The sequence below is a fragment of the Pistacia vera genome, unplaced genomic scaffold, assembly GCF_008641045.1.
Source record: "Pistacia vera cultivar Batoury unplaced genomic scaffold, PisVer_v2 Contig211, whole genome shotgun sequence".
Lineage (NCBI taxonomy): Eukaryota > Viridiplantae > Streptophyta > Magnoliopsida > Sapindales > Anacardiaceae > Pistacia > Pistacia vera.
In genome coordinates, this window is record NW_022196015.1 from 805,851 (window position 1) to 821,685 (window position 15,835).

At 36.9% G+C, this 15,835-nt stretch overlaps 1 protein-coding gene across 1 annotated transcript; it reads left to right on the forward strand.

The window, feature by feature from the left end:
* The first annotated feature begins 11,649 nt into the window (after positions 1-11,649).
* LOC116129381 lies at positions 11,650-13,627 on the forward strand. Its single transcript, XM_031415129.1, has 3 exons — positions 11,650-11,956; positions 12,173-12,508; positions 13,410-13,627. Exons 1-3 carry the CDS (start codon positions 11,650-11,652, stop codon positions 13,625-13,627), a joined length of 861 nt encoding a protein of 286 aa, XP_031270989.1.
* The last annotated feature ends 2,208 nt before the right edge of the window (positions 13,628-15,835 follow it).

Below are 15,835 nucleotides of genomic sequence, written 5' to 3' on the forward strand. Positions count from 1 at the left end.
GAGATGAGTGGAAAACGATATTCAAGACCAAGGGAAGATTGTATGAATGGATGGTGATGCCCTTTGGCTTTTCCAATGCACCAAGCACCTTCATGAGATTAATGAATGAGGTACTCAAGCCTTTTATTGGAAAATTTGTGGTTATATATTTTGATGACATATTGATATATAGTACACGTGAGGATAGTCATGTAGAACACCTTAGCTTAGTGCTTGAATTGTTGAGGCAGAAAAAGTTGTATCTTAAGCTTGAAAAATATGGATTATTTATGAAGCAATTGGTGTTCTTAGGTTACGTGGTTTCGGGAGAAGGCATTAAGGTAGATCAATCCAAGGTAGAATCCATTTATAGTTGGCCTAAACCTAGTTCAATTACGGAAGTTAGGAGTTTTCATGGTTTAGCCTTTTTCTACCAAAGGTTTGTACCTAATTTTAGTTCCTCATGGCTCCCATAACTGAATGTTTGAAGAAGAGATCTTTTGAGTGGACTAAGATAGCAAATGATGCCTTTTATTTGATTAAGAAGAAGTTGTGTGAAGCTCATATCCTTGCCTTGCCGGATTTCAACCAAGTGTTTGAAGTAAAGTGTGATGCAAGTGGTGTTGGCATTGGGGCAATTTTGAATCAATCCAAAAGGCCAATAGCATACTTTAGTGAGAAGCTTAGTGATTCAAGGAGGAAATATAGCACCTATGATAATGAATTTTATGCTATAGTGAGAGCACTTGACCATTGGAGTCACTACCTTCGGCCAAGACAATTTGTCCTCCATTCGAACCATCAAGCTTTGAGGTTCATCAATGGGAAGCACAAACTCAACACAAGACATGCTGAATGGGTTCAGTTCATCCAATCTTTCTCTTTTGTGCTGAATTACAAGCAAGGAGCACACAATGTTGTAGCCGATGCACTCTCTAGAAGGTATGCCTTACTTTTTTTACTTGATTCTAGAGTTTTAGGCTTTGAATTAATGAAGTTGTGTTATGAGGTAGATTTGGAGATGAAAACATGCATAACTGAATGTGGGAAACTTGATTTTGAAGATTATATTACGCATGATGGGTACTTGTTCAAGGGTAGAAAATTATGTGTCCCTAAGGGTAGTTTTAGAGAATTAATCATGAGGGAAGCACATAGTGGTGGGTTGACAGGTCACTTTGGGATTACTAAGACTTTAGAAACCATCAAAGAATATTTCTATTGGCCTAAGATGTTAGAGGATGTTCAAGCTCTCATTAGAAGGCGTGGATTATGTCAAAGAGCTAAAAGCCAATTCAAGGTTGGCCCATACTTACCCTTACCCATACCCATAGCTGAACACCTTTAGGAAGACCTTAGCATGAATTTTGTGGTTGCATTGCCTAGGACCTAAAGGGGAAAGGATGTTATCATAGTAGTGGTTGATAGGTTCTAAAAAATGGCCCATTTCATATCATGTCATACCACACATGATGCCTCAAAAATTGCCAAATTATTCTTTGGAGAAGTGGTGAGACTTCATGGCATTCCGAGAACCATTGTCTCGGATTGGGATACAAAATTTTTAAGTCATTTTTGGAGAAGTTTATGGGGTAAATTAGGGATAAAATTGATGTTTAGTACCTCACACCACCTTCAAACCGATGGCCAAACCGAAGTGGTGAATAAGGTGTTGGGTAATGTCCTAAGGAGTTTGGTGAGTAAGCATTTAAAGGATTGAGATTTGCAATTGGCACATGCTGAATTTACCTACAATAGAAGCCCTAGTTCTACTACAAGTCACACTCCATTTGAGGTGTTGTATGGAGTAAACCCACTTATCCCTTTTGATCTTACTTCCCTACCCTTTGATTTTGAGCCAAGTGGGGATGCTAATGAGAAATTGAAGCAAATGAAGAAACTCCATGAAACCGTGAGAACTAAAATTGAAAAATCAACTGAAAAGATCAAGAATAAGGCAAATAAGCATAGAAAGCCTAAGCTTTTCCAACCGGGGGATTTAGTATGGATTCACTTGAGAAATGAGGGGTTTCCAAGTAAGAGAAAGAGTAAATTAGCTCCTAGGGTAGATGGACATTTTGAGGTTGTTGAGCAGGTAAATGATAATGCTTATAAGGTGGAGTTGCCTAGTGAGTATGGGGGAGTCTCGACCACCTTCAATGTGGGGGATCTAAGCCCATACTTGGAGGATGATTTGGATTTGAGGCCGAATCCTTCTCAACCTGGGGGGATGATACGTTTACAAGTCCTAAAACACTTGTAAACATGAGTGGACAAGAAATTATGAGTCCTAAAACACTTGTTAATTCGGTTGAATTGAAGAATTTCACTCTAAGTCCTAAAACACTTGGATTGTGGAATGTGGAAAGCAATGGAGGAAATTCGGTCCAAGCAAGTTCCAAGGAGGGAGAAAGTCCAAGCATTTCGGCCCAATCTATTCCAAGTCCAAGCTCAACAAGGGAAGCTTAAGCCCACCAAGAAAGAAGCCCAAGTGTTGAAGTGGTCCAATCCGGCCCAAGTCTCATTCCAAAGGAGAAGATCCACATGAACCCTTATTGAACCATTTGCATGTTTCTCTAAGGCCCAAACTTTTACACCCTTATTAGTAGATTTAATTAGGATCATTGATCAAGTTTTGATCTAATGAAATAAGCTTATTTCAACTAATGGGGTGGTTAAAGACATAGATCATAGAATTAGGGAATTATGTCACTATGCATTAAATAGGCATGACCTTGCTTTTTGAATGAATGACTTGTAATATTAGTTAAGTTTATTTTCATTTTATTGTATTTGTCAATTACTTGTTTATCCTTGTATTTGCCTATATAAGGACAACTATTTCATTGTAACAATTAGCTCATGAAATATATGAAATTAGTTTGTTCATTTGAGAGAATTTTTGTGTTTTTGAGTATGCATTCTTTATCCAAGTCTTGGCAAGGAGATTTGGTGGTGAATCGATTCAAGTTGGTGGAATAATCCTTTAGGCTTGAAGTGTTTCTACTTGTCTTGGTCTGGATTTGCAAGTAAGTGTGATTTAGTTCATGTTTTTAATTTGACTGAATTTCTACTTGGTTTTAGAGCATGTTTTGTTGTTGAGTTGGTTGGATGTGGATTAGCGACATACCATTAGGGGTCACATAACTTAATGTCATATCATTATTATATGAGTTCTCATGTCATGTGGTACTCACATAATGTATAATGTCAATTTGTACAAACTCTCTTTCTACGAAGAGTTTGTATTGTACAAATAGTTTTACTCCGAAATTAAACCCTTCTGGTCTTCTCCCGTTATGCAGCTTATGTTTGACGTATGAATTTGGATTTTGGGGGGGAATTTGATGGTTTTTGAAACTGAGGGTACAACAAAATTTTGCTAAGCCTTCGGTGCGTATATTAATTCATCTTAATTCATAAAACGGCAAAATCGCGAAACCCTCGCTCAGTTATCAGCCCACAGCAAGAAGACTCTGCTTTACTTTTCTGTTGTAAATCTCTGATAATTTTCGAATTTCTCTATATTTCTAATATGAACTTGTTCAAATTTCGTGTAATTTTCTGTTCATGGGCAGCTTATCTCTGATTGCCCTTTCTAATTTATTATATTATCTTGNCATGAAAATTATCAAAAACTTGGTTTAACCATTGAGAGAACTTTGTGTTCTTATTGAGATTTCTTTATCCAAGTTTGGCAAGGAGATTTGGTGGTGAATCGATTCAAGTTGGTGGAGAATTCCTTTATGCTTGAAGTGTTCATTCTTGTCTTAACCTAAAATTTGCAAGTAAGTGCAACATTGCTTCCATTTGTGTTTGGCCGAATTTGAGCTTAAGTTTAGGGCATATTTTGTGTTTTTTGTTGTTGAAAATTGGTTGGATTTGGATCATAAGCTCTCAACAAAGACCCTGTGTGAAAAAGATCATCAACAAATGAAGCTCCAACACAAGGGAGATTTCCGGGATGTGATGTACCTGGATAGTCCGGACTGACGTGAAAAATCAAAAGAGTCAAGCTTTCTACTATAAACAAGCGCTCCTTGGGAGGCAACCCAAGTGTTTTCATTCCTTATCTTTATCATTATTTTGTAGTTGTTTAGTTTTTGGTTTGACTGTGTTTATGAAGTTTAATTTGTGTGTTTTCGGATGTTTCAGGTGAATTTGTGAATCAAAGGAGAAAACTGAATTTTTCAGTTTTCGCCGCGGCGAAGCATTTTTTTGAAAATATTTGGTTGGCAAAGGTTCCAGACCTCGCCGCGGCAAAAATGTCTCTTTGCCACGGCGCCATTCTCTCGGTAAAATTTTTCCACGGCGAGAGAAGTGTGAGTGAAAAAGAACAAGGAATCTTCGTTGCGGCGAATATTTGTCTTCGCCGAGGCAAAGAACTCCCTGTATTTTTTCGCCGCGGCGAAGCATTTTTCTTCGCCGCGGCATCGACTGGGTTTTAAAAACCCTAGATTCGAATGATGAACTTCGCTGCGGCGCCATTCTCTCGCAAGCTGATGAAGCGAACAGGACAATCAGTGAACAAGCAAGGCAACAACGAGCTGATGAAGCGAACAGGATAATCAGCGAACAAACAAGCAACAGCGAGCTGATGAAACGAACAAGATAACAGCGAGCGAACAAACAATCAGCAAACAAACAAAGCAACAGCGAGCTAATGAAGCTAACAGGACAATCAATGAACAAACAAGGCAACAGCGAGCTGATGAAACGATCAAGATAATAGCGAGCGAATAGAACAATCAGTGAACAAACAAAGCAACAGCGAGCTGATGAAGTGAACAAGACAACAGCGAGTGAACAAACAAGGCAACATGAAGCGAACAGGACAATCAGTGAACAACCTTCACCCTTCATCGTCTTTAAATTCTGCTTTCTATAAATTCTCACTTTCCTTCATTTTTCACGCGACTCTTCAAACCCATTTCAGAGAAAAATTTTCAAACTTCAATCCAGAGCCTTCCCAGTGATTTTCCAACCAATTTCCTTACTCCTTAACCCTCCTAAACACCAAAACAACTCATTTCAACGACAATTTTCGCGAAAATTCACGAAATTTTTGAGTTCAAGGAAATTTGGGGGTTTGCAATCTAGGCTTATTTTGGCTCAATTGGTGGCGAATACTCCTTAGTGTTGGTAAGATTTCATGTTCTCTGAGCTTTTTTTTCAAAAATTTCGAGTTTTTAATTGAAGATCTGAGAATTTTGATTGTTGGTTGAGTTGCGGAATTTGTGTGCTTGTAAGTGTTGATTTTGTTTGAGGAAAGGTTGATTGTGTGTTGTGTGATATTGAGGAGTGTGGGTCTTGAATTTTGAAGTGTTTGGTTGAAATTGGAAAAATTGTAGTTTGGGGGTTGAGGTGAAAATTTTTGGAAGTGTTGGAAGTTTTTGCAGGATTGAATTGGGTGTTGTAGAACACTTAGATTTGAATTGTTGAGTTGCATTGTTTGAGTTGAAGTGTAGTTTAGGAGAAAATGCCGCTCAAAGTCAATGTACCATCCAAGGGCAAGGGAAAAGGAAAGAAAGTAGATGACCGGTTTATGAATGAAAAGGCTCAAAAAAACTATGAGGTAGCAGTCAAAAGGAAAGACAAGGGATTTATCCCTGAACGTGGACTAACTGCAATAGAGGCTGATGAGTAGAGTCAAAGGAGAAGTTGGGATAAATTTAGGAGTGAACCCGCATATGCGGCTGTGGAGCCACTAGTGAGAGAGTTATATGCCAACCTCCCTGAATATGATGAGGGGGTTGTTTTTGTGAAGGGTACTGATGTGATATTCACGGAAAAGGTCATAAACGATTTCTATGGTCTACCTCAGATTGACAAGGATGAATATGAGGAGTTCAGGAGGACACAGAAAAAGGGATGACTAGATTCTTAGTACCATAGTGAAACCAGATGCCTCTTGGGATGTTTCAAAGAAGGGGAAGAAAACCATTAAGGGTACTAGTTTAACACCAGTGGCTCGGTTGTGGCAGTATTTTGTTTAAGCTAGGATGATGTCGGAATGCACTACAGTACAGTGACATATGAGAAGGCACTTTTGTTGTATTCTATTGCCACAGGAAAGAAAATGGACGTAGGGCACATCATCCTGACGAGTATCCAACTTGCAACCAAACCAGGGCGAGGCAGTTTTCCATTCCCACAACTCATTATAGCTTTGTGCACTAAGGCGGGGTTGAGGTACAGGCTGATGAGCCACTGATCCATGCTGCCCCAGTCCTCAACACAGCCTACTTCCGAAAACATCTTGCACCTCAAATAGAAGCAGGGCCCAGATCAGGAACCAAGAGAAGGAGAACCACGGCAGCGGCCACCACATCTAGTTCAACAGTCCTAATGAGAGAAATGATGCAGAAAATGATGGGTCTGATGAAAAGAATGGAGTGACATCATGAGTGGCTGGCAGAACAAGCCAGGAAGACACATGAGCTGCTGGTAGCGTGTCGAATGCACCAAATTAATTAACCCCCCACCCTTATAACTTAATATGAAGGGTATTAAATAGGCAAGTGCCAAGGTCGATCCCACAGGGAATGACCGATTAATTTCTATATTCTAAAACAATAAAACAACAGAAATGCAAATTAAACTCTAATAGTAAACCTGACAACAGTAATGAAAGGGGGTTTGTAATCAAGGCAAACTAAAGTAAACGAGAAATAAAATATCAGGTTAAACAATCAGTTCTCGGTTCAATATCCACCTAAACATGCATTGGACATAAAGTAACCGTAACACTGTTCTATCTGTCATTATGGAACTATTGACCCTAGGAACAACAAGCTCTGTTACCCGAATTCCTCCTTAGTTTGTCACTGCTGAAAAAACTCTTCGGTAGATACTAACCCTTGAACAACTAGAACAAGCTCTCTAATTAATTCAATGGCAGCCTAAGAATTAGGAGAATAGATCAATCTAAGCAACAATCACGCAAGCTGGATTATTTAACTTGGTTATGTATCAAGACAATGAACGAAAACTTGTTCATAATAGCTATCATCATGCGTCACTCATTGAATAGAAAAAGGACGATTACGTATCACAATTCCTAATTCTAATAGGTAAATTCTGATTAAACAATTTAGCAGGCCAAAACTAAATCACTCAAACAAGAATCACAGACAATTAAATCAGAATAACATAAACAATTCTAATAAAAACGAGATTGAGAACAACGTTACTGAAGTTAAGTTACACCAATGGCATGAAATTAGGCTTCAAAATCCCCTTGAACTGAAGAAGGAAATTAGCCGCATCTTGATCTAGAAAGCAAAACTCTGAAAATTAAAACTCTACCGTCTCCTCCCCATTTCACCTAAAACCTTCTAATTAAATAACATGTGTTTTCCTTAATTCTTCCCCAAGAATCACGGAATTTCTTTCCTAGACGTTTCCTAGAAGATAGACTTCCAGATTTGACAAATCTTATTAGATAGGATTCCAGAATTCGTCTCCAGCTTGCACCAGGATTCTCGCAATGTAAAAGATATTTTCTGGGCTCGCTTCATAAAAATTGTATCCAGGATGTTTAGATGAATCTGGGCTTTTAAATCACCCGCTTTCGATATCTGACGCTCCAGTTAGGCCCATTCGAAGATCCAATACTCAGCTAGAATCCTTCTGCGACTAGGATTCCAGGTCCAGTTTTGCAAAAACTACTGAGAACCAAAAGAACTCGGATTCTCACCCATAATACCTTCCTGAAAAGCTTGATTCGTTACTTTAATTTCTCTGAAGAATACTTTTGCAATAAGGAATCTAGCTCCCTGAAAAACCTGAAAACGCAGCACTGGTCAGAATAACAACAATTCTGGAATTTCCTAATCTTTTATCACTTATTTCCTAAAGTCTATCCAACTATGCCAAACTCAAAAAATAAACTCTAATAAACTAAATAGGCATAAAACATAACAAAAAACATTATGGAAGGAATAAAAATATCTAAATTACATCTTATCAGCTGCAAATTAGCTGCTGCAACAACGTCGGGATTGATATCGAACACCAGTGGGAAGACTAGGATTCAGATGAGTGGATGGGCTTAGAAACAGAGAGGATGACGCTAAGGAAGACAAGAGATGAAGAATGAGCACCTGTTTAGTTTTCATTACTTTTATGTTTAGTAGTTGTTTTTGTTTTTTTTTTATTTTGAACATTGAACTCCGTTGATATTTTGTTTGGATTTGTGAGTTGTTTAGTTGTTTCATTTTTGTTTTAAATTCTAGTTGATGTAAAGACGAGATAGGGTTGTAATACTTTCATATTAGTCAGTGGATTTTTCTAACATAGTGGACACCACAGTTTCAATTGTTTTACAGATGTGGTGATAAAAAGCTGAGGACCGGGTGTGCACAATGTTGAGCGGAATTTCAACTTCACGGATTAATCAGGAACTATCTCGCACCTTTCTCTATTTTGTTTCATTCTTATTTATGTATAATGTGACATTGGGAAATGTCATCTTTAGTTTGGGGGTAGGAATTTGAAAAAAATTTGATTTGTTTCAGTTAAGTTTGTGTTTTTTTTGTGGTTGCCAATGATGAATTGCATAAGTCCATGATGAGACTAGGATTGTTGGGATGTTATTGTTGAAAAATGTTAAGCATTGCTTCAAGTTTTTGTTTATGACTAGATTTTGATTGAGGTTGTTGGTGGTTCAACCATTTCATTATTTTGGCATGCTTAGTTCATTTTATGTGGTTAGGTAAAGTTTGATAATGTTGGTGGATTCTAGAACCTAGTGAGAAGTGCTTGAGGCGAAATCTTAGGAATAGACATGTGATTTAATGATTTAGGCATTTTTCGGAACGTTGAGCCTTTCTAGCAACCCACGAGTGATATTGCCCCTAGTCACACTTGAGCCTTATGAGATTATCATTGTGTCTTGTTTTTCTTACAAAAAAAAAAAAAAAATTCCAATCCAACTACTCTAAACACATAATCGTACCATAGGGAATCTGGGCCTAATGCAAACACAAAGAAAGTGAAGAGTGGTGCGATCATTGAAGAAGAGTTGGGGGTTGTGAGAAGGGCGATAAGAATAAGAGAGTTAATTAACCTCAATTTGATTGCTTAGTAAAAAAATAATAATAATAATAATAAATTTGTTCTTTGGTTCAATTCAAAATCAAAATAAGGAATGCATAAGTTTGAGGGGTGTAAATGGGTTGATACTTTGATTGGTAGTTGAGAAGAAGTGCAGTTTGATGTGACTTGTAGTGTTGATGAGGAAAACCAAGTTCTCTTACTTTGTTATCCTATCCTTTTTCTTGAAACCCACTACCCGAGCCAATGTTACAAGCTTGCAAAGACCTTTGATCCTTAGCGATTCTAGTCCACATTAGCGGAGAGTAGTTCGGAATTTAGGCATAGGAGTCCGCCACCATTTGATAAACTTTCATTTCTGATAAATAATCGGGAAGTTGGAATGTGGATTGAAATAGGGATCACTACTCGGTGGACCGATTGAGAAAGACTGTCGATATAGCTTATAGCTTCTTAGAGTGTTGAACATTTTCTGATAATAATTTTTTAACAACCTTGAGACTTGTGAAATTTCGAGGAAATTCGTATGTGAGTTGAGTCTAAGTTGTGTTTGTTCATTTTTCAGTTTTGTTGTGTTGTGTTTTGTGTTTTGGTTGTTTATTGTTTTTCTTTCATGAGTCCTTGCTCGGGGACGGAGCGTGTCTTTAGTTTGGGGGTATTTGATAATCCGTGGATTATACTATTTTGATTAGACTTTTTAGTCGGTTTCAGATACTTTTTAGTTTAGTTTGACCTGAATGGCTACTAATTCTTATATTTTGTGTTTCAGGCTAAATGGACATTTATGCAATTAAGGAGCGAATTGGAGTTTTGAGTTCAGAAGGAGCGGATCTAGAAGTTGGAAAGTTCTGAAGCAGAATGGATGCCACGATGAAGCTTGTTCAATGAGAAAAGTGTCAAAGATCGAAGATTCAAGCAAAGGAGCAAGTGGAGGGCAATTCGTAATTTCAAAATCCACATGAGGTTGCCGCGGCGAAGAGAGTTGCGCACGTAGGTTATGTCACTTCGTCGCCGCGGCGAAGTCTGGGAATTTCAAAAATGTACAGTTTCATTAGGCATTTGTTTTTAGGTTTTTGGCTGAATATAAAAGAGAAATTAGTCATTTTATTAGGGAGTTGTTTTTCATTTAGAGAGCAGCTTTTTACATTGTTTAGATTAGTTTGGGCAAACTTTGATTGCAAAGAGATTAAACCAGCGAATTCTTCATTGGGGAGATTTTCTTATCTTTTCTCTTGTTTTCATTATGTTGAACTTCGAATTTTTTTCATTTCTTTTATTGGTATTGTTGATTTAGCCATGAACTAACCTATTTGGGTTAGGGTTTGTGTGTAGTTCGGATTCTAATGGGTTAAGTAATTGATGATTCTATTTCATATGATTTTGCTTAGATTGTGTGATTATTCTGAAATTATTGTTTTTATGTGAGAGCATGATGAGATTGAGAAAAATTCATGTTAAACTTCTGGGTAATCAGCATTGTAGTATTAAATGCTAGAGATAGATTTAAGAATCAATGAAATCAATTTAGGATTCTTGTGCTTAATGAACTTGAACTATTAATCTTATTTTGTTGGGTGGAAGTTTATAGGAAGACTAAGGAATATAGCCTGAGAAGGTATTTTATACCTTAGAGAGTTCGATTTACAATAATGCATGTGAATATGGAATTAGTATAATCTTATGGTTAACCCAGAGAGTTCGAATGAAGTCAAAACCTACCCGTTTGTTTTGAATTGCTTTTATTCGTGTCTTAAATTTTGCTTTCATCATTTAGTTTTGAACAATTAGAAATTTTGTTTTAGTTTTTAAGTTTAATTTGTCTCCCTTCAATCCAAACCATTCGATTGCTCCAACTTGAAAACAGTAGAAAAACTTAGTGCTTAGCCATCAATCCTCGTGGGAATGATACTCACTCATCATTTTATTACTTGTGCGACTAGTATACTTGCTACATATTGCATGTTGTAGTAAACACGCATCAAGCCCGAATAGGATCATTACTTCCACCTGAAGGAAGGAAACCTCAGTTTGCATAGCTTTATATTTAGACACAGAGTATGAAACCAGTCATAGATTAAATTCTGTACGAGGTAATACAGTCGATGCTACTATTGATAGGGAATTAGTACAGGAATTGCAATTAATATTTGATGCGAAAAATGAATTGGTTAAAAGTTTCATTCTGTTAGGGACCATATCCATTGGAATGATATTAGAGATGTGCATCTGCAATTAAAAATGAAAAGGGAAAAGGATGGAAGACAATACAATTTGCCAACTACATCTAAAATTGCGGGTTTAATTGTCGGTGATATTGGAATTTCAGAAACTGGAAAAGATTTCATTGTTCATCATTCGAAAAAATGTCTTCAAAGAATTTCTGACTTGCATCCAAGCTTTATGGCATTAAGTTTTCTAATATTATTTTCGTATGGAGAAGATGGATACGGAATCAACATTAACCATAAAGACTTTCCTAACAAAAAAATTTCAAAGAGAAACAGGCTAAACATGAGAGAATATTATGCATTTTGATTGCAGTATAGATTATGTGAAGGGCATACTCTATTGAAATCAAGTAGATTATTGGAGCAATATATTGTGGATGCATATATGGCTGTTGAAGAGGGAAGATTTCATTGGATTAGAAACAATCAGAAAAAATTGAGGAGTGATTTGTACAATGGGTTGATGGATGCCATTTCAAAGGATGATGTTAATGCACAACATCTAGAGAAATCAACGTTGTTCCCTTCGTCTCACACTAGCAGTCCCCGATATCATGTTCAGAATTATCAAGATGCAATGGCGATTTTCAGATGTTATGGATATCCAGATATTTTTCTGACGTTCACCAGTAATCCCAAGTGGCCGAAGATACAATATCTACAGAATCCTATTAGACAATCTGATCAAGAAAGTATAATAACTGCAGTTTGCAGAGTTTTTGAGATCAAATTGCTTGAGCTAATGCGAGATATAAAAAAAGGTGAAAATTTTGGTGAAAAAGTGGCAAGTAAGTATTCCAATGAATAATATTTATACTTTTGTTACAAATTGTAGTATATTGATAATTTATGATATGAAATTATGTTATACCAACTATTGTTGAAAACGTTATAATTGTTTCTGTCAGTTATCTACACTATTGAGTTCCAAAAGAGAGGCCTCCCACATGCTCATATATTGGTTTTTCTACATTCCCAATATAAGAATCCTTTGGTATCCAAAATACATGAAATAGTTTCTGCTGAAATTCCAAATAAGGAAACTGATGGTGTTGCCTTTTCAGTTGTGGAGAATCACATGATCCACGGTCTTTGCGGTGATGTTAACAAGAATTCACCATGTATGGAGAGAGGAAGATGTAAAAAACATTTTCCGAAGAAATTTGTCAATGAAACATATGTGGATGACAACGGATACCCAATGTATAGAAGACGGAATAATGGAGCATTTGTTCAGAAAAAGGGTATCAAACTGGATAACCGTTTTGTTGTTTCTTATAATAGGAATCTTTTGGTTAAGTTTGATGCTCACATAAATATTGAGATATGTAATCAACATAGATCAATCAAGTATCTATTCAAGTATGTCGACAAAGGGCCGGACAGAGCGAGAGTTTCTATGGAAATTGAAAACAATGGTCAACGGAACAATCAATATGAGATTTTAGAAGACAAAGATGAAATAAAGGCATATATGGACTGCAGGTATGTACAAATATGTCAAATATAATGTTTTTATATTGTTCGTTGATATTTGTTATAAATACAATATTAAGTAATTCAATCAAAAACATTATAGATATATCTCTTCTATGGAAGCTTGCTAGAGGATATTTAAGTTTGACATGTATTACCAAGAACCAGCTATTGAAAGATTGCCATTCCACTTAGAGAACGAACAAACAATTGTTTTCGATCCAAGTAAGTGTTTGGTTCAACTTTTGGAAAGCAAGATTGTTACGCAAATGAAATTGACTAAATGGATGAAATGTAATCAACGATACCATTCTGCAAGATCATTGACTTATCTTGATTTTTCGAGCGAATGGGTTTGGAAGGACACAGAAAGACAATGGTCCCCATGACAAAAATCAAGGTGTATTGACAGGGTGTATTTTGCATTTCCAGGTAGTGGTGAGAAATATTATTTGTGAATGCTCTTGAACTTAGTAAAAGGAGCAACATCATTTGAGGATATTTGAACTGTCAACGGAGAAATATTCCCTACATTCAAAGATGCATGTTATGCATTAGGATTGCTCGATGATGATAAAGAGTGGAATGATTGCTTGGATGAAGCATCAACGTGGGCTACCGGAAGACAATTAATACAGCTCATTGTAACTATTCTTGTATATAATGAAGTGGTTAGTCCAAGAGACTTGTGGAGAGAAAATGCAGAAAGCCTATCTGAAGACATTCCCTACATTCTTAAACAGAAAATGTGGATGATAGAATTGAGATGCACTGAGGAACAGATTCACAATTATGCATTGTTCGAGATTGATGAGCTCATGAAAAAGGGAGGAAAATCCTTGGCCGATTTCCCTAGAATGCTAATTCCTGATTGTTCCATTTTTTAGAATTCACAGAATAGATTAATTACTGAAGAATTAGATTATGATCGATATCGACAGCATGAAAACAGTGCACAGTGATTTATACAAGGGTCTCAACAATGGCCAGAGACATGTATATGATTCGATCCTTGATTCTGTCAACAACTAAAGTGGAACAGCATTTTTTGTTTACGGACATGGTGGAACAAGCAAAACCTTCCTATGGTCAACAATCATGGCCAAATTAAGATCTGAGGGTAAAATTGTACTGGCCATAGCTGTTCAAGTAGGTGCCCTAGAGCCAATCAATTATTGTAAAATTGACTCTGTAATATATGTTTATTTATCAATAAAAGGCATAATCTACTATATCACGTAAATCATATTATATGTATTGATATATGTCCTTAGGATGGTAGAACCGCAATGAGGTATCAAGTGTTTCAAATCTTGATAGTGAGAACCCTATGATCAAATATGGTGGCTATTCTAGAAACGTCCGTAGCCCCAGTATTATTCTGACCAAAGACACAAATAATACGGTAAAGCTATGATAGTGTTGAACGACCCTATCGAAAGGCAGTGACTAGTCTCACTTGTCAAGGTTGTTTGCCGACAACCTGGTGCAACGCTGTAACGCCCACATCGAGGTACGTAGCTTTACGTATTCCCTCATACCCTTAGTTGAATTTTGTTAAAGGTATCTTGAACAAGTGTGAAGAAAATGCCTTAAAATTTCATTAGGGGTGAAATGGTATTTTCACTCATAATTGTTAGTAAACGGTCCCGTATACGCAATGGAAACAAAAATAAATAATATAACATGATCGTTTACATGAGCCAAGATCAAGGGTATAATTTTACAATTTTATCATAATAAGAATCTGCAGAAATATTAAACGTGAGTTAAAAGAAACAAACGCACGTTGGAGGCTCCTCCAAATTTCTCGATGAATGTTTTGCTACCGATCAAGTGTAGGATCGAACCCACGTAGTCCACACGAAGACAATCTCAATAGAACCAAAGAGGGATTTGCTAGATCCTCTTTGGCTTCAAGATTAAGAAGAAAGCAAATCAATTGAATTGATTTTTGAGCTTAAAGTGTTTATGCCGTGGGAGTGTATTACCAAAAGGGGCTGCTGTGTTTTTTCAAAGAAAAAATCTGTCACATTTAATTAACACATTTTTCTTTTTATAGTACATCAATTTGCCCTAATCCCATATGGAATAGGCTTGGGCTCCAACCCAAACGCCCCATGTTGCCAAACACTCCCAATTTGATACTTTTATTTTTCCATCATTATCTCAATTAAAATCAATTAATATATATTAACATTTAACAATAATGATAATATATTTAAATATGTGCGAACACACATTTAAAAGTAATTTCATTTATTTAATTTTTAACAAATTAAATAAAGGCTACGACCTTACCAAATTTAATTGCATAGTGAAATTACCAAAATACCCTTTCGCCTTAAAAGACGAAAACGCCCTTCTTTCTTCTTGGATCTTAAATTATCTTCTATGTGTGTGACCCATAGGCTCCTCATCATATCGGCAGTGTATAGTATCACGATTAACACCAATTAATCGTCTCACTAATGAACAGACCAAGATTGGCCCCTAGCAAGGCATCATGGCCACCCGATAGATTCAGATTCAGCAAAGCAGCTACCTGTTAGTGATATGGTTACCGTGCAATTCGATCTTTTTATCATATGTTATCTCGACGAGACGAAGGCATAGAAATAGTGTCAACCTTCGGTTACTCTCGATATTATGTATTCAATTTCTGGACCAATGACCCGTATTATAAACTGGATAGAGCAACAACTCAATCCCACTGTGGCCACAGTTTTAACGTCATTGCCATATACTAAATTACGCCGTGAGATAACTTCTCCCGTACCCGGGAGTGATGAATCCTCTGTAAATCCACCATAGTCTTGATACACTCCTTGATGCAGGCAATCACCACCATATTGATAGCTCTGAAAAGAACTGCGTTAGGCTAGTGTCAAACTACACCAATCGGTGCACAAGGCGCTCTGGTGATCTCAAGTCTAAGGATCACATGCACCACCATTCGTTAGAGGATTTATTCCATAGACACTGGGGTTACCATCCATATGGAATCCTCTGGTGGGTCAGTCCAGTGAACTTGCTACGGTGTAATCGCCTACAGCAAGCACCCATGTGTTGCACCAGGTTGTCACCAAACAACC